Genomic DNA, 21,322 nt, shown 5'->3' on the forward strand with positions numbered 1-21,322 from the left:
TAACAGCATGTACTTGACTGATCACTCTTGTATTACTATTTGAAAAATATAAAATTTGCGTAGTTTTTCTTGCGCTCATCACTACAGCAAACAGCTCATGTAACGCATCGATTAACTCTGCATTATAACTACTTGCACAAACACCTCTATATTATTTCTGCTACTTCTGGTTGCCGCTTTTGTATTTGATCCACGAACGTCGTTTATCAAGATTATTAGAGTCCTTGATTAAATTACCATTATGCGTTATTCACTTTTCTTTATATTCGTTCACACTGCGCTTGCTACTCCTAAGGCAGGGGGCACAAACCAAGAGAGTGAGGCTTCAACGGCCATAACACATACAGACGGTAATTTGGTATGCTTACATCACTTTAAAAACCCTCAGTTATAATTTCAAAATCTGAATAAAGTCAGGTTACGACAAATACAAACGCTAGCAATACCAATTCCAATATTATTAAACGAGGCTATGTTACCGTCACTTGCAGTGATTCGCAAGAAACTATTTTGAAAGCGGCTATGCGAAAGTATGCTATATAACAATTCGTGCGTTAAAAACTAATTCCTTTTACTAATTACGTTTTTGTAGATGTAAAACCTTCGCCGATGCAGCCTACTACGCCGTTAAAAATAATCAAAAGTTAAGGCGCAAATATTTTAAAACCGACAGCGCGAAACACATTAATGCTATCCGCGACGTTTACTGGAAAATCGAGCAAGGATGCGATTTAAACATAAAAGATATCCCCTTTCGTTGTGAGGAAGACGGTAGTGATTGTGAGGACTGTAACGCTTACGTATATCGTTCCAAGGCTAGAGTTCATTTATGCCCTATATTTTTTACATACTCTCTTAACTTTAGAGCTAAAATTCTTATACACGAACTTTCGCATCTTGATTGCAGTAAGTGGACCCCACGAGCAGTTGGAAAATCCAAAGCGAAAAAAAAAATCAATCATATTAACAAATTAATCAACCTTAAATTAAAATACAATAGTTAGAGGAACTAGGGATTATGTTTATGGGGATACAAATTCACAAGAGTAAGTGTTGTTGGTCCTGCTTTCATAAAAGAATTGAAGCAAGGTTATTTAATTTTATAAATTACAGGCTTAGCAAGGAAAAATGCCTGTGGAATTCCGATAACTTCGCCTGGTTCGCTTATCACGCTGGACTATCCTAGTGGTGGCGGCGGTCACGGTCATTACGGCGGCGGTTACGGTCATTACGGCGGCGGTTACGGTCATTACGGCGGCGGTTACGGTTATTACGGTGGCGGGTGTTATCAGCGCTGAGGATATTCTCAATTCTCCATAGCCGAGCCAGTACACAACCCCATCGTTCCGTTGAAGAAAATGATGGATTTATGCACGTGTTAAAAGCTGCAGAGATAATGAAGCGGGTAACGCGGTTTATCAGTACGCTGGCCACTTTTCCTATACTATTCCTAACTTCAATTGCAATGTCTGCATTACTTTTATGCAACGAGAAATTTATGTATTTGCACCTCTTTAACAAGTGCGCGCATTATATCTTATACTGCCACAATTGCCACAGCGCCGGTTGATCGCCAATTGTGCATTATTTCCCTCGCAATTTTTATGTTCGTTATCCGTTGTTGGATTGTTTGCGTTTATTAGCTAATAGGCAGTGGATGGGCATTAACGTAGTGATTTCGAATCCTCTATCCTCATATTAAATTCCACAGGTGACGTGATTAGGGTTAGGGTTTTTCTCTAAATATATTGGCTTTGTCTAGCTATTATCGTCGTCAACCGCATTCTCCGGAAGCTGACTGGGAGGCAACCTGGGAAAAGCTCGAGGGTCTAATGGCGGCGGCGCAGGATCACCCTTTTTAAAGATGGACGTCTCGGGTAACGGTTTTATGGGAAACGGCGATAAAGGCATGCAGGGCAACCACGGGATACACTGCATCCCTTACTGCTTAATAATTGCCACCAAAAAACCTTTTACCCTTTTAATTTTTAAATTTAAAAATTATATTAGTTAAATATAGGTTAAGTAAACCAGAAGTTCGAAAACCAGCCATTGCCAGTTTTAGGTCTTTGGAATCCCAACTTTTTTGAATTTTCGAAAACAATAATCGCTGCGTGGAATCGCTTCCGGTTAACCGAAAATAAAAACCTAATTGCGATTTAATATTTTTCGCATTTTCCGGGGTTTCCAACCTATTAAAAAGCTGTTTTGAATGGAACGCGATATATCCCCAGGGTTTTTAGGTGAAAAGGCGACTTGGACGCGTTTTGGGCAAGGCTTTGCTGGAGCGTGTTATTGAAAATTTCGATTTTCCAAAAATTGGGGGTTTAATAATGGTTTATTTATATTAACCGGCCATAAACCCGCTGCCCGCCAACTGCTTTTAATAATCCGTTCGGTTAATGCTTTAAAACGTGCTTAATAATAGCTTTAAAAAAAAAGTCGGGTTTTAATAACCGTTAAATTATTAAATTCGGCTGAACGAGAAATTTAGTTTAGGATTGCTTATTAGCAATTAATTTACAACCTACCCGGGAATCGATTATAATTTTACCCCAATTATTGAAAATCCCCGAATACCCAGTTAAATGCTCAATTGTTTCAACCCACTGTATTTTACCATAAAAACAGGTTACCCGATACCTTTATCGTAACAAAGCCCTCAATTTCCTATCCTGGTCGTGCATGGAAGATTCTCGTACCACGGGAATCTTTATTTGTGAGGACAGAAATATGCTCCAGATGTTGATAGGCCTTTCGTAATGTCAATCGATCAACAGAACGTTGCTATACGAATATAAAGATATTGATTGTGCATGTTCTATGAAACTGTTTAGAGGTGAGCTTCTGAACGTCCTTCCGTCTTATACCCGCAATTGGGCGGGTGAGTCACGTACAATTGGCCTGTGCGGTATTGCACGTGGATCATCGCTCTATTGTTGAATTGACCGCGATTCCCTTTATTCCAACACCAGAATTACTATTGGCTTCGCGCACCACTGATTAAAGCCCGTGCTCAATGGCATATTGATTTGGCAGGTTCAAATATAATCTAATGTTTTAACAAGTTGCTACGGGAGGAAAATTGGCGACCGTTGCATCCATGATCCCAACATCGCGGTTTTGGGCGGTTTCCCACCATTCGGACGTTATATAATGTGTTTTTTTGTTTTATATTTCGAATTACTGACATTCCGGGACCTGTATTTATAAAATCAAATACCTGTTTTTAATATACCTGGTTTTGTGGCCAGAGGTTAAAATAATTACGCGAATATAAACCTAATATTTTGCAAAAAACTATAAAATAATATGGAATTAGTTTATTTATAATTTAAATATAATCCCATAATGATTATTCCGTATATAAATTAGTATTTTTAAATATACGGTTTAGGTTGGGAATCGAAAAAAATTATCTGGTTTTGCGGGCCAAATAATATAATTGGGTACGTTGCAACGTTATAAGGTGCTGCCGTAAAAGATGTATGCGGTTTAATAAATAAGGATAATTAATTTGAACCTATAGTTTAAATTGGCAAAAAAGGTAATACATAATGTGCAATTAATAGGGAAGATTATTCGTATATCGAACCGCCGGAGACCCAAGTGGTAGCGTCGGCGTTAAACTGGAAATTGGCGTTATTTGGAAACGTAACAACGCGTGGGCTTTACCAGGCATTCGAGGGCAATAACGATTTTTTACTGAAATTGGGACGAATTTGGTTTTTTTTTAATATGGAATATGCGCAAAAAGTGCCTATATTGCTTAATTTAGCGGTATTTTGGGTGAAATTTATTTTTATTTGATTCGTAATGTTTTAAACATCTGATAAAGTCGTTATTATATTAAAAAGCCTAATTATATCGGTGGAATTATGAAATTTTGCTCGTTTACGGCTATTATCCAGCGAAAATGCATTACCGGTTATTTCCAGCGCTCGCTCAGATTTTTGGAATACGGCCAAATAACCGGATTTTGGCGGGGTTTAGATTTGCTGCTATAATATTTCCTGCCTAATATTCGGGGTCCTATATATTTGGTGCTAAATTGTATAGGTCGACCCGCGGATCGTTAGCAAATTGCTACTAATTTTAATAGGATTAAATAGCATATATATAATTTACGTCTCAGCAATTTATGTCGAGGCGGCAAGTGGCTTTAGTCGGCTAGATTTATGCAATTAAAGGCGGCAATATGATATTTAGAAACCTAACGGGTTTGTGGCTTTTATGGTAGCACAATATGGAACAAGTTACCCTCCTAATTATACTCTAAACGATAACCTACTTCTAAAATGGTTAAAAGATCGAAACTTTACGTCTTTTGGGCTTAAAAAACCATTACCGGTGGAAAACTAGGCCGATACAGTTTAAGCAAATTTGCTTTAAAAATATAACAGTTAAAAGTTTGCCACCGAAAAGCTTGCTAAATTTTAACTGTGGTACTTTGGATATATTTTAAAAAAGAAATCCTGTCTCGGAAATTATCCGGAAGGGGGTGTATAATAAAAAACAAACATTCCGTAATAGGTATAATGTGGAACCCAATTCGTGGCAATTATGGGGCAAATACCTAGAAAAACATACATGTAGGACGAAAGATCAAAGGCGAAATCGATTTTAAGGGGACCTTTCGTTACGGGCTCGTTCCTATTGGTTTTCACTTCCACGGAATTTTTGGAAAAAATAATTATATAATAATATCCCGGGATTTACTACAGGGTACAAAATTTTTAACCATTTTCCTGTAACCGCAAATACATTTATTAGGAGGCCTCCGTAATTAATTATATTTGTTTTAAAAATGTCGACCGGAAAACACTAATAATAAAAAATACAAAAATTCGGGCTCGCTGTTATAATTTCTTTTTTTTAACAGGTTACTGCCTGCGAAACATTTAATTAATTTGCGTATATAATTAAAAATAGAATTTGTTGAAATTATTAACCCCGATTTCAAACAAAAAGGACTGAAAAGTCGAGGATGAAAAGCTTTTTAAAGGGTGTATTTATAACGGGCTAATTCCTATTGGCTTTTCCCTCCATAATGCCTTTTAAATAGGTAATTTGGAATAGCGTTCAGGTATTTAATCGGGATATATTTATATCGATTTATACCCTATAAGGTTATGCAATATTTCAAAGGTATTACCGCTTATCGATTAATCCAAACCTGGGCGGACATATAATGAGCTTTTTTAGTAACGCGCTATAAAAACACGATAAACTTTAAACCTTATTATTACATAATTGTATTGGCGAACTATAAAAAATTATAGCAGCCACCAACGCCCTAGCCTAGCCTAAATAATTTCGAAACCCAGTTTTGGCTATTACAACTGTTTGGGTTTAAACATTTCCGGGGAAAAGTTAGGCGTATTCCCAAATATTTATCCTTAACCTCCCCGAAATTACATTACCGTTTCCGGTTTTCGTTCACGCAAAAAATGCGAACCAAACACGAAATTTCTACCATCCGGTATTATGGGGTATTCACCCAAATAAAAAGAGGTACAATACCTGGACACCCCATTTACAAATTGCAAGGATATTTTAATAACCCGGGCTCGCCGCCATAATCGCTTACCCCCAACAGGTCGCTATATGCATACTGGTTAAAAGTAAATTTTATAACGGGTTTTTCCTATTAGTTTTTACCTCCATAAAGTTTTTAAAACAATTTCGGCGTCGTATTCCGGCACGTAATTGGGATATTTTTGTGTAAATTTGCATTTTCCCGAATATTTATTCTCGGCCTCCCCGAAATTACATTGCCCTTTTTGATTTATTTTTATATAAAAAATGCGAACCAAACACAATATTCCTACCATCCGTTAAAATTTTGGGCGTATTATTTTTGGGGCCTTTATTTCCGGTGACAAATATATTATACCCACCCAACCACCCTAGGGACAATTTTGCCAAATAAAAAAAAATGGTAACGCCAACACAACTTTGGCTATAAACCCATTAGGATTTTTTGGGTGTTAGAATTATTGGGTAAAAGTTATTATTTTTACATTTTATTACAAAAAAAAATCCCAATTACACATTTGTTTATCCAGCATTTTTAAACCCAATTTTTTCATTATTTGCGTATCCATACCCATTTTAAACAAATTCGCCAAACTTATTTTATTAAAATAAACAAATATTTAGGTCTGGTATTATAATATGGTTATCTATTTATTACGGGCCAAAACGTTACCGTCGGCGCCGATATATCCCTTGGCACAATTCGACAGTAATTTTGGTGCTATAGCCCTTCCCCTCGCAATTGGAACAATTTTCGTTTATGGAAATATATTTCCACCCATAAAATTCTTCACACCCGTATCCCGCGTACTCCCCGCTCCCGTAACAAACGTTACATTAAATTCCACAATTAATGCACTTTTTTGGTTTTTGCTTTAAAACCTGCCCCGGAAGACCATTTTCGCTTCGGTAGCAAAATAAATATATCGCCATATTTGGTAAGTAATAATATGGCGATATTAACGATAAAATGGGGAATAGTGGCAAACGGACCAAAACCAAAGGAATTAAGATTTATACCTTTCTATAAAATTGTAAATAAAATGCTTTAAATATTAATAATTGGCCGATATGTGGTGGGTAACAGGATTTTGTTGGAAATAAGATAAAATTCGTATATTAATTTCTAAAACCAGTAAAAAATTACGTTATTAAGTTTAAACGAGGGGATAAAAAGATTAAAGCCTCCAGAGATTTATTAATAGGAAATGCTGCTGAATTTATAAACCTTTATTTAATAGTAATAATACTCCCAGTTTACGTGCTTTGGGACACCATCGTCCCAATTTCACACCGCCAAATAAAACAGCTGTTTAAAATCTGCTGGGGTAGTTAAAATTGCAAACCAATATCCCTGCAATATAAGCTTAACACGGAAAACCCGAGAAATATAAGGAGCTCATGAAACCAAGCTTGCAGGACAAAGCATTGGCATAATTACGTAAAAGTACGAGAATAATAACAGGCAGGAGGGAAGCAGGGGTACAGGTGGAAACTCCTAACTAACCTCCCAAGATGCTACCGGGGATATTCCTACCGGCCGATTTACTCTTATGTAAGGACATCCATCCCAATTGGTCCTGAAGCTACGCAAACACAGACCGGTTCGGCCAAAATTGAGCTAGAAACCACATATTTGGCAACCCTTTGGGCAGGTAAAATGCAACGACAAAAAACCAGTATCCTACTATTTATAAATAGGAAAGTTATCTTCCAACCAATATCTATTTAAAAACCCCTTTTCTACATCCATGTTTCACAAACTTTGCCCCAAATTCCAACCAGCCACGTCACTTTAAGATTGAAACCCTGTTTCGCATTCGTTGATTACCCAAGGTATATTTGGTTTTTTCAATCCTTTCCAATCGTCTTGGGAAATGCTTGCTTAATAACCCTTATCTTAGAACAATAAATAATTAAAAAATTAATTACCCCCGAACGCCGCCCAAATTGTGATCGGGTCTTTCTTCCATCCTTTTAACCACTGCAAGGTTGGTTCTGACTGGCTCCCATCTTACTTTTCTTCTTTTCGACTTATTAAACCTAACTCATATTTAACATAGCAGCAAACATGTGTATTTTCCCTTGTACAGTTTATAAGGACTGTGGGCACCAAGTCGACGAGGCAGCGGAGCAATGTATTGTTTCAGCAATTGGGAGACGGCCTAGAAAACAAAACTGTTTGTATAACAAGCAATGTCGAGATTGCGTGGTTAGAAACACCCCTCAAACTCCTCAGGGCGACACTTGCTACGATAAACAAGAAATGTTACTTTGTTCGCAGCGGAACGAAGACAAGTACAGGAAGCAGAAGGTTTCAGGAAAAGGTATAGCCACTAACCTGGAACCAATCGGTATAATGAAGATTTTTACATGGTCAACTCTCAATGGAATACAGCACGAGACGAAGAAACTAGGGCTGTTAAGGCTGCTCAGACCATTTTTCTTTTCGGTGAAGATAGCAGCAGCGGAGATTTCAGGTATGGTTAGCCATGATAAAAAAAGCACGCACAATAATACCCTGAGATCACCAGGCCCTAACCCTAAGCCTAACCCTTGACCAAAGACCCACAAAAGCGATATTTTCACCCGCATCGCGTCAAATTCAGGAATTTTATATACGCCAATATAAAAAATGTCCGAAAAAGGATTTTCCATGGGGAAAAACGGAAAATAAAAAAAAGCGTTATTATTGGAGAATATACAGGATATGGGCGATTTAAAACAAATATTTGAATATTACGGGATAATATCCTATATATAACGCCTAATCTATACGGTAAAATTATATAATTTATTATTAACGAAAAAATACGGCCGATAAAAAGAGAGTTTAATTAAACCAAATTATAATTTACGCTGAAGATTTGGTAGTTTTCGGACCAAATGCTACGTTTACCTCCGGGGATTCGAATTTTGGAAATATATTTATGGTTGAATGGTCGGATAAATTTTATTTGGGTTATAATAATTACAATTATTAACGGTAAACGTATTTTTTCCATACGGGTGGCGCAAATTAATGCTAGCGGATAGGTAATAATGTGGTAAAAATGTTAAAAAAGGCGTTATAGTTACCCGTACATGTTTTCCGTATATAATAGGCTATTATAAATCCATTCCTGGGGCTAATTTCTAAATAATAGCTTATAAATCGGCATTTTCTGCAAATAATTGGAGGGTAATACCACGTATTAATCGATATTTCGTCAATTTATAACCTTTGCGATATCGTTTTTTAATTGCATTATACGGCCTTTCCAGCGCGTTTTTAACCATAAACCAAAAGATTGTAAAACATCTTATTAATAACTTAAACAAATTCGTTGCATATTCGAATAAAGAGTCCTAGCTACCCTAACATGGATGACGTTCCGCCGCTGTTAAACCCTAATTACGACGAGTCTAAACCCCAATACAAATCAGCATAACATTCGCCTTCGTCGTTGGTTATTTTATCATCCTCCCATCCATTATATGTGGGCTTTGTAATTAACCATTTCTCCAATACCAAACCCTGTTTATACGTTAGGGAGGAGGCAATTTTAAAAAACTTTCGGACTATATTGCGTATTTTATAGTTAAAAATCCTGCCATACGATAAAACGTAAATCACCGCATTATAAACGATGGTTCGGTCTTTTATTGATGTTAATTATGTGCGTTATTTAGCATGTAATGGGTCCACCTTTATTTTATATAAGCCACAATAGATAGTGCCGAAATGGGGCTGCTGAGGGTGTCAGATTTTCTATTATATTTTGTGTATTGCAGGAGTTGCGATTCAAAATCAGGGAATGGGGTTTCACCCTGTACCGGGTTATATACCCACCCTCCATTTACGAATCAGCTACCCTGTACCGGGTTGAAATTTTTACCAAATTGGCAAATCAGTGCGAACCTAAAAATGGTGTGTATAAAAATAAAGGTTTTTTTTAACAACGTATATAAAATAATTTTTCGGAAAATCGTGTGCGGCACCGGAACCCTTTACGGGGTGCAGACCGCCATTACGATATCGGAAAATATATAAGGGAGATAAAACAAAATCTCCCCCACTAATAAATTAAATTTATTAATCCCAAAACTAATAAATTTAATATATATAAACCCTATAATTATAGGTTTTTATAACGCAATTAACACCACGCCACACCTAAACTAATATTCAACCCCTTATTAATAACCCATATTATTAACAAATTATAAACCCGGAAAGGTTTTAATTTGTGTATTAAAATGTATTTTATATCGTTGGAAAACTTAAAATTTAGGTTTTATTTTAGTTATTATCGCATTTTTACAACACGTATATTAACGAAAATATTGCTGTTTTTATGCAAAATTGTTGGTTTTAGGCGCTAATTTACCATTTAACCCCCTATATTTACAATGGGGATTCTTAAAAATTAACGTTCGATTTAGGCCTTTTTAGGTATTGCAGCGATCGTTTGCATTGCAAAGCCAAAAATCTTTGGTATGGTTCTTGTGGATCGTGCACGCCATTATAATTGGTTTAAATTTTTAATAGGGTTTACGTTAGCGAATTAATGCTAAAAACCCCTGTATTCGTTCGTTAATAATTTATTAAATCCTCGTACGTTTAATAGGGTTTACAATAACCTATAAACCCACCAGCGGAATTACGTTAATAATTAGTTTACCCAACACGATACCGTGCAATTTACCCGGCACGATACCCTGCAATTTACCCTGCACGATACCCTGCAATTTACCCTGCACCCATTTGACGAATTAAATTCGTTCCTTACATTTGGATTAGTATAAATACCAGGGCACCTATTAATTGTGGATTTTAGGGATTTAAACCTTGTATTTTAATGGATTTTAACCATTAAAAATAACAATAAACCCTGTAATTGGCAAATATAAACCTATACCCGTTAAAAGGCAAACGGTATAACAAATCCTAAATTAAATAGGGTATTTACTCTTAAACAATTAAATTGATTGATAATAGTTATAAATTAGCGAATTGCAATTATAATTTAAATTACCCAATAATGGGAAACAGCTTTATATCGGGCTTTCCAAGCCCAATTCCAACAAATAAAGGGCCTAAACCCAACCTAAAGGAAGTTATAACCGCTTAATTACAGGCCCAAAACCTGTAATTAAAAGCGTTGATTACGCAAATGGATTAATTTTGAAGGATAATTTAACAATTAATTATTTTATTAACCCTAAAAAGCGGTAATTCCACTAATTTTAATTGTTATTCGGAAAACAAACCCGTTACCATACCCCCTAATCCACCTGGTAACCTAATTTTAGGTGACAGGATAGGTAAAAAATTATCGAAACGGGTATTTTTTTTCCCCGAAAATTGTAAATAAGTAAAAGTTAGTAATTACGATTTGTGGAAATAGGCGTTAATAGTATAATTTAGGGTTATGAAAGCAGCGGAATTTATTTCCATCCCTAAAATTGGTTATATTTTACCGGAATACGAGCAATTGATCCTATTTTTATTTATAAAAAACTGTTTAACCAAAAAACCTTTAAAATCCATTATATGGTATTCCAACCCCGTAACGGTTTATAAAACCGTGGAAAATAATTATTCCGTTACACCCGAAATTAGTCGAAATTAATTAGATCGGGAATTCCACGTTTTAAATTTTTTAAAATTTAAAGGAACAATACCTAAATTTAATAACCGTTATTATTTACTGGTAGTTAAATTAGCGAATATTAACGTGTAAATTAACCCCGTAAACGTACGAAATTAATATTTACGGGCCCTGGAGGGGATAGTCCCTATTTGGACCGAACGCCAACGTAATACCCAACGGGCTTTACAGGTTATAGGCCAAAATTCGGAAAAAGTAAATTTGCAATACTTTATGGCGGATTTTGTATCCGAAAATTCAATTTTAGGTTTTATAACGGTTAAAGCCGCTAATTATAGGTTTAAAAATAAAAAAATGGGTGAAAAAACGCTAAAAAAGGCGCTAAAAAGGAAGATAATGGGTAGGGAAACACCTTTAAATTACGAAAAAAAAGTAAAAACTTTAATTCGGATTTTGCTTTTACAAAAAATATTAAATACTCCTTTAGCGAATTAACCGCTGGAACGTCCATAACTTTTATGGATTTCGAATTATTTACGGGTTCGATTCCAAGTAACGTTAACAAAGGCGTAGCGTATAACGTTTTGGAATAGGAGGTTAATTCCGCTATTAGCGGAATTATAAAATTACGTTCGAATTCGGATTCGGAAACCGATACCGGTAAAACGTTAAAACCAAATATTTTAATAGTTAATTTTGAAATTAAAACGAAACTTGGACGCGGCGTGAAGGGACCCTAAAACTTTCTAAATTAAATTACTTTATCCTATACGATATAAGTAATACGTACCATATTTTTGCAAATAAACAATTTTTTACCGATTATACCCCCGGCTTTACAGTCGAAATCGGTGTAAGAAATGGCCCTGTTAGGCCTGTAGGTATTGGAACTGTGAAAATACAGGTCCGTTACGGCCAAAAAACTGACGAATTTAGAAAAGTTATATTATATAACGTTTTATATATCCCTTCGTTTGGAATAAATATCGTTAATAGCTTTATACACTATAATATAAGGGGCGTTTTACTAAAAAATACCCTGTACGATAAGGATCGTAAAACGTAAAAACGTTTAAATACCGTTAAATATTTGTTTTATTTGAAGGTTAAAAGGTGCGATATTTTTGTTCGAAATGACGTTATTTCGAATTACGCCTGTATAATAGGTAAATATAGCACCGTTTTTAGCATAATTTTACAGGGGGTTATAAAAGGTTACGCAACCTCGTTAAAAGTAAAATTAATTAATATAAACCCTAAAAGGGATTATAAAATTTACACCGATTTGGAACTAGAAACAAATACGGTAACGGAAAAACTAAATCCCGAACAAAATACGGAAATAACCGTAAATTCACCTGTAACGCAGAAATTTAGAGGTAAAAACCTTGAAAATCCACGTAAAATTGGGCCCCGTAGGCCCGGTATACCGTTAAATAACCCTTTTATATAACCTAATATAAAAGGGATTATTTCCGAAAAAAGGGGTTTCCCATATAAGAAATCCGTTGTTAAAACCTCCTTTATTATCGGATTTAAAGCAGGCCCCTGTAAATTACCTCCCTTTTGGCCTAAAACGGATTACGGACGGTTGGTTAACCCTTAAAAGAAATGGAGTTATAGGTAATTGTGACGAAATCCAGGCCCAAAAAACCCTGTTATAGTACAGGCGTTTGGGGTATATATGGTTATTATTGTTAAAAAAACCGTTAAAACTATAAAAGGTCTACCTAATTTCGACAAAATTAGGACAATTACCTATATTATTTATATCAAAGCTATTTTTATTAAACGTACAAATAAAGTCGCACTCCTTATACCCCCTAATATTTTCGATTTTATAAAAGGTAATACAGTAACCCTTAAGCCTAATCCTTACAACAAAAAACCCGTATTTTTATTATTAATGGACCGAAAATCACGTTTTCGGTGGTTTATCCCATTAAAAAATAAAACCGGACCTACGGTTTTAATAGCTATTAAAGGCTTTTTTAAAACTTTAAAGGCTACGTACGGGCGCTACCCCCTCAATTGTCACTTCGATAGGGGGTACGAAGTTAATACAAACCTTCAAAATTGGTTTATAAACAAAAATATTAATTTTAGCATTTCTAATCCCTATAACCACGGCCAAAACGGATCAACGGAACGGTCCGTTCAGGTTATTTTGGATGAACTTCGGTTTACTATTATAACGGCGGGTTTACCATTATATTTATAATATTATTTATTATTTACCGTGGTTAATTTAATTAACCATATAGCGGTAATTAATAGGGATTTAACATTTTACGAGGAATTTTATTCCGAATTCCAACCTGGGATGACCGTATAAGCCCAATTTAGGGTATTTTCGGGTTATTAATACTACATACCAGGTTATTATACCGTTGGAAAAACGCCAAAAATTTAATAAATTGGTTCCCCGCGCCGAAACGGCGAAATTTTTAACCCATTTATTAAATTTTACAACGTCGGTTTACGCACCCCTTAAACGGGCCATATATAAAACCTGTACCGTAAAAACTATAAGGGGAACAACCGCTGAGAATTGGGTTATTCCAGGGGAAACGTTACAGATTTTAAAGGGGGAAAATACAAATTTAAAGGGGGATTTTAATTTTAAATTTAAAAACGAAATTAATAGCGTTCCAGCGGATAATTATCCTTTGAAAAACCCCGGAATTACAGGGCAATTACCACCCGTTACAAGGTGATTAAACCTTGAAAATACAATACCCGCCAGGTTTATATAATCTACCGTTCGCCCCCTAAAACCCATAACGGTAGCGGTACCCAATCCAGTACCTAAAACAACGGAAGCTTCGGTGTTTTCAGCACTTAAAATACAAAATATGGAATTAAACTCGCAATTCGAAAACCCAAATTTAACGGATATAAATTACGTACATTATTTTTGTTTGTAAACCAAAAAAGAATAAAAAAAAGCCCATTAAAAATAGTAAACCAAATAATTACCAACATGCTTTAAATAACCTTAAAAATGCTTAAGAATTAATTGTTTTAACGTTTAAATTCGACCAAATCGTTATTGCAAAAACCTTTCGTTTTATCCCAAAAATTTAAATGCCTATAGGCCGTAAACTCCTTTTTACCCGGCCGGTATTTAAATTAAAACAAGATAAAAATAATAAATTTATAAAATATAAAATTAGGTTTATTATTAGGGGTTTTTCACAGGTGGAAGGCCTAAATTATATCGAAAGTTTTGCTAACACTAATATACCATTTACCTGGCGTATATTATTAATTATAGCTAATGCATAAAATTGGGAAATAAAACAAATCGATTTTATCGGTGCGTTTTTAAATAGTAGCTTCACCGACGTAAATATATATTTGCAAATTCCAAACGGTTTTAACGAATAGGTAAAAGATTATAACTTTACCACCGCTAAAACTTTAGTGGAAATGGGTTATAACCCGAAAGAATTGCAGGTTATATAATTGGAAAAAGCGTTATATGGTTTGAAATAGGGTCCAAAAAAATGGCAAAACCAATTTAAAGCCCTATTTTTGAAAAAAGGTTTTAAATTATTAATCTCCAATCCCGCTGTTTTTTATAACGTTAAATTCAAATATTTTATCGTTACTTTTATAAACGATTGCCTGCTAATAGGTCCCAAATTGCAATATATTTAGGATTGAAAAGCCCGTTTGATTAAGGTATACGCGTTGGGAAACAGGGGCCCTGCAACCTATTTTTAAGGGTTTAAATTATAAAAAATAGGTTTAAACGCCTATTTTAGTTCCATTAAAATTAATATATAAAAAAAATATTAATAATGTTCGGATTAATTAATTGCAAATTTATATTTGTTCCTTTATAGCCCGGTGTGCGAAAATATAATGGGGGTCAACCCGTAAATGCGTTGGATGTTAAATTATTATAACGTATTATCGGTACCCTTATATATTTAATGCTATTAACGCGCCCGGATATCGGTTTTACGGTTTCATAGTTTTTACGTTTTTTAATAAAAACCATTACAATCCATTTAACGGCAGTTGAAAACCTATTACGTTATGTAACGGGTATTAAATCCTTATTTATTTATTACGGAAAAAAAATATCCAAAGCCGAATTACCACCCAATTTATTAATAAAGGGTTTTAAAAGCTTGAAATTACTGGGTTTTGATATTAGCGATTTTGCCGGGGCTAGGGAAAATTCAAAATCCATTTACGGATATTTGAATACCTTATTTGGGGGCCCTATAACGTGGAAGTGCAACAAAATTAATATTATAGTTTTAAATATTCCAAAAACCGAAACCGATGCTTTAACGGAAGCCCTGCGTGAAATACAATGGTTTAAAAATTTATTTATAAAAGTTAGACTACCTATAAAAAGCTTTATTCCATTATTTGGAAATAATACAGGTTTAATAGTTAACGTATATAACCCTATGCACCACCAATATACTAAATATACGTTATTAAAATTTCATTACGTACGGGAATTAATTATAAAAGGATTAATAACTTTAAAATACCTGGAATCTAAACAAGTACCCGCTAAAAACCTAACAAAACCCCTAACGCTTCCAATTTATAATGTTCTTTTAAAACGTGTAAAGGTTGAATTTTTCAAAACTTAGTTTTTACCTATTGAATTTTAAGGTATTTAATTAATTCGCTAATTAATTACTTATTACATTTCCTTTGTTTGCAAATATTGGATTCTTGTTATCCTAACACCGGCCGTGTTACCCGAATTTACCCTGCACAGGTTAATTATTAAACAAATTATACCGACTTTATACCAAAAATTGAATTAAAATTGAAAAAGTTCGTGTTTTGGGCGATTTACGTATTCGAAATACCTTATATAATATATTTAATTTGGACTATTATTAACGAATAGCCAAATTAATTACCTGGTTTAATAGTTAATTCTGTGGGTCAATATTACGCAAATCGGGGGTTCGAGTCCGGGGGTTATTACAGTTTTGGGGGTTTTTTCCAATTCGGGGGTTCGTCCATTTAAGGGGTTACAGGTCGGTATAAAAGGTTCAATTGACCAGGGGGTTTATATCGGGAATTCGAATCGGGTTAGGATATAAGGGGGATCTTTTTTTTTTAAGGTTTTATTTTTTATATATTTGTTTTTTCCGACTTTATATGAATAGTAGTAAAAAAAAGGGGATGTTAATCATATACGTTATTTAATATATAATAGGTCCACTTTTACTTGTATATAAACCATAAAAGATAGTGCCGAAATGGGGCTGCTAAAATTGTCAAATTGTCTATTATATTTTATATATTGCAAAAGTTGCGATTTAAAATTAGCGAATAGGGTTTCACCCTGTACCGGGTTTAATACCCACCCTGCATTTACGAATTAGCTACCTTATACCGGGTTAAAACTTTTACCAAATTAGCAAATTAGTGCGAACCCAAAAATGGTTTGTATGAAAATAAGGGTGTTTTTTTCAACAACGCATACAAAATAATTTTTCGGAAAATCGTGTGCGGTACCGGAACCCTTTACGGGGTGCGGACCCCCATTTCGATGTCGGATAGTATGTAAGGGAGATAAAGCAAAATTTCCACCACCAATGAATCAAATCTATCAATCCCAAAATTAGTGAATTTAGTGCATATAAACCCTGTAATTACAGGTTTTTACAACGCAATTAGCACCACGCCGCACCTAGACTAATGCCTAACCTCCTGTTAGCAACCCATATTATTAACAATTAATAATGCCGGTAATTAGAATAACGGAAATTACGACGTGGATCCGTATTTAAATAATATTTATATAAAACGAAATATAACGTTACGAACGGCCGATTTATTTTTCCGGATTATTTTTCGTTCCTCGAAATCGTAATCGTCCGATTCCACCTTTAACAGTTTCATAATATTTTGGAAGTTAAATCCCTGGTAAACGTTAATCCCAAAATTACTAACAATTTCGTCTCAGGTACGGTAATTTTAAATGTAATTTGGCGTTCGCTTAAAAAATTCCCGTAATCTATTATAAATATTGTAATTAATCGTTTCGAAAAAAGGGACATTTTTATGGATAAAAATTGCCTTTTTTGCCTCCGGTAATCGCGATATTATTAAAATTTGGAAAAAAGGGATTTTATTTAAGTTAACGAAATATTATTTCCCTCCCACGATAACCGGCAGGGTGTTTTTAACAGCAAAAATTATATCCGGAATTTTAATAACTGTTAAATGTTTTGTTTTTATCGTCGAACTCCATTTAATATAAATATTATCTGGTAATATGTTTATAAAATTATTATTATACAAATATAATTAGCCTTTTGCTGCGTTATATTTTATTTAAGCGGGATTGATAAAGATTTTGGAAACCATTGCTATTAATCGTTTCAAAATATTTTCGTTATTCTTTTCCCATTTTTTTATTTTTTTAATTACATTTTAACGATTAGGAATTGAGAAAGGCCACCGGTGTAATAGATTCGCACAAATTTCGTTGTTTGCGATACCCAAAACTGCGATATAATATTTATCATATTTAGGGGTTTATAGGTGACCCGGGTTTTAATTTTTAAATATTATTCTAATAGGATTGTTTTTCCTTTTATTACCATTTCAATTTCGATTTTGGTTATTTATACGATGCTAATAATAATTCCGGCGGTATTTTTATAAATTGCAAAATTGATAATTTGTAAATAAAAATATTACTTATATTTGTGTTACGACCAGACAGTTGGGCCAGTACCAATGAGGCCAGGCGGGGTCACACCCCTCCTAACGACACCCGATTAAAGGAAACACCGCCCGACAAAAAATTGGATTATATAAAAATGGAATTACGTAACACCACGTAATCGCTAAAGGGAATAATTTTAATAATTTTTGGAAATTACAACAAATTAAGGAAAATAATCTTACTAATTTAGCGAAATTAAGGAAATTACGTTCGGAACATAGTTTATATAAGGCACGCTTATTACCATGTAAGTAAATTGGTTTTTTGGAGTGTTTAATAGCAATTAAACTTTAATTAACCTTAATACTTACTTGAAAACGATTATAATTTTACCCCAATTATTAACGAACCCCAGTTATCCAATCCAAACGTTTAATTGCTTCAACCCACTGTATTTTACCCTAAAAACAGGTTACCCGACACCTTAATCGTAGCATTTTAATTGCTCCTATTTAATATTTTATTTTAAAATATACCGAACAGTATCGCCGAAATAATGTTTCACAATAAAACCACCCCTTAGACCCCCTTTACTATTAACGCTCCGGCTAACGCTAGCGCCTTGCGTTAAATGGTTGCGACGCTCCAAATAAAAAATCGATAATAATATAAACGAATAACCGAACGAATTAATCGAACCAATGAAAATTATATTAAATACCTTTTACTATTACCTTATAATAACATCCCAAATACTTTATAGGGATTCCTTACGGGAACCCGGGCCTATTTTAATTTTAACGAAAACAATTTCGATAATAACGCAAAAAAGGTTACCTACGTAACCTCGCTATTGAAAAACGATGCGTTTACCTGGTTCGAACTAATCATACGAGACTATTTGGACTACAATAAGGAAAAAAACCGTAGAATTGAAATTAACCTCATTTTCGACGATTACGAAAATTTCGAAAAATATTTTAAAGGAATATTCGGTAACCCAAACGAAAAACGCACGGTTAAACGTAAATTGGTGCGCTTTACCTAAACCAAATCGGTATCCAAATATATTAAGTCAATTTCGACAAATTACCGCCAAATTATTATAATGCCCCGAAACCCTAATAGTACGCTTTTATGCGGAATTTAAGAAAAGAAAATTGAAAAAACGAATTTATTAAAAAAAACGACCCGACATTTTAACCGAATACGTAAAACTAACAGTTAAAATCGATAACCGATTTTACGGACGAAAATTGGAACGACGCAAAAAACGCAACGTATGGGGACCAATTTTGCGATAAATTAATACGGGACGCAAATACCAATACCCCAACCTGTTTCGCCAATATAATATTTCCTACGGAATATATAACGGATTTATGGATTTTAACGCGACCTAATATAAAAAACCTCGCAAAAATCCCAAAAATGGTAAATGTTTTAAATACGACAGATTAGGATATATGACCAAATTTTATCCCTAAAATATTCTGGATTTACACCCCGATTCTAAAAAACCACGAAAATTAAATACCACCACCCACTAACAAATATAACCGGATTAACACAATTTAAAAAACTGGACCGTATATTACGACGATAATTATATAATTTATAATAGCGTAAAAATGGACGCAGGATAATACCCGCAAAAAACTTAAAAATATTCGGATTTTAGCAATAGGAAACCGCGTACCTTTTAAAACCAAACCACCGGTATAATTCCGTAAATAAAACGCCAAATTACCCGAATTTACGGAATTAAATACTTTAAAAAAATGAAAATTAAAACCATTAGGATAAGCCCATTATATCCGGATAATCCAACAAACCCTAACGGACGAATCCAATAACGAATTAAAAAACGAATTTAGCGAAAAAAAATTATATTTTTAAATTTATATAGTATAATAAAGGAAACCAACCTTTATATATCTAAAAAGAAATTTATCGACTTATACGGAAACGACCAATTAGTGCAATTTCCCGGAATAATATTTCGAGTACAAATACAAAACCCTATAAAATTAATTCATCCAATTTTCGGAAACCACCCAATTTTAAATATCAAATATCCCAAATATGCAAAAATCTTTTGGGTAAAATGTTTTCGAAACAATTGCGGATTATATTTTAACAAAAAAATAATTTACGATTTTTTTCCACGACGACGTAAAATAACAGGTATCCACGAAATATATACCATTATTAAATCACCCAATTGGGAAATTAAAATAAAATTTAATACCGAACCAACGGTAATTTTTACCCTTTGTAACGATTACCTTATAGCATATTACAATTGAAAACAATTCCCATAATACGAATATACCCGAAACATTTGCAAAATACATATATTAACTAAAGCATAACTATAATACGAAATAAAATTACGATAATTAAAGCCCGTACCTATAACCAAAATCGTATAAAACCCCAACGTTAAAAGTAACGAAATACCCACGAACGCACGAGAAACGCCTGCACTAACAGGACACCGATTTAATAAAATTAAAATTAAAAACAATTATACGCCCCGAAATAAGAAAAATAAGGACCCAAGACGCGAATTTAACAAACTAAAAAACTAAAATAACCAAACGGCACAAGGTACCAAGCGGTAATAACAAAAACGGAATAAAAAACCCTAAAGGCCACGCAAACCACGAAAACAGTACACGAATATATATTTTTAAATTTATAATTTAATAAAAAACCTATATGAACGCTCCTTAAACAGCGGAATATAAGATAATTATATTTTTCCAAAAATCGTGAAAAAACGACGATTATTTTGGTAACAAAAAAAACTATATAGACTGTAAACCGTAAAAAAAAACAGTTTTATACGGGAGCGGTACCATCGAAACAAAAACCGTATACTTTTAAATGGAAAACTATAAACGAAAAAATAAATTATTCTGGATATTGAGGAAATCGGGAACAAAAACATAATTTTAGGAATTCCCTGGTTTAAAAGGAACAACCCCCGGATAAATTGGATTACAAACCAAACTTAATAAAAAAAGCACCTAATTATTAAACGACCTCCAGTATAATAGGGTTTATACAGGAAATATAAAGCACGGAAAAATTAAATAAAACAAATAACGTATTTATAGGAAGGACGACCAACCCCGGAGCTAATATCGGAAAAAAGCGATTATTTACAGGTTAAAACCAATCCAACTATATAATACCAATTACGAAAAAACAGACCAAAAACGGCAAAATCCCAGAAAAATACCAAAATTATAAACGATTATTTAACCAAAAACTCGAAACAAAATTACCCGAGCACAGTCCGTTCGACCACGAAATACCATTAAAAGAAAAACCCAACCAAAATTCCATAAAATATACGGTTTAAATCCGATATAAATGGAGGTTTTAAAGGAATATTTCGCAAAAAATTTGAAAAGAAATTATATTAAATTGTCGACATTACCAACAGGATACCTAATCCTTTGCGTACCAAAAAAAACGGAAAATTACGATTCAACGTGGATTATAAACAATTAAA

General features: G+C 33.9%; 1 protein-coding gene across 1 annotated transcript; it reads left to right on the forward strand.

The window, feature by feature from the left end:
- Nucleotides 1-241: 241 nt before the first annotated feature.
- Nucleotides 242-905, forward strand: PpBr36_01469 (uncharacterized protein; the record flags this gene model as incomplete). The annotated part of the gene is made up of 3 exons (XM_029888655.1): nt 242-358; nt 418-530; nt 593-905. Coding segments are annotated over 3 exons (543 nt in total), but the record flags the coding sequence as incomplete, so codon positions are not given.
- Nucleotides 906-21,322: the final 20,417 nt, after the last annotated feature.

Source organism: Pyricularia pennisetigena, chromosome 2 (genome assembly GCF_004337985.1).
Source record: "Pyricularia pennisetigena strain Br36 chromosome 2, whole genome shotgun sequence".
NCBI classification, from domain to species: Eukaryota; Fungi; Ascomycota; class Sordariomycetes; order Magnaporthales; family Pyriculariaceae; genus Pyricularia; species Pyricularia pennisetigena.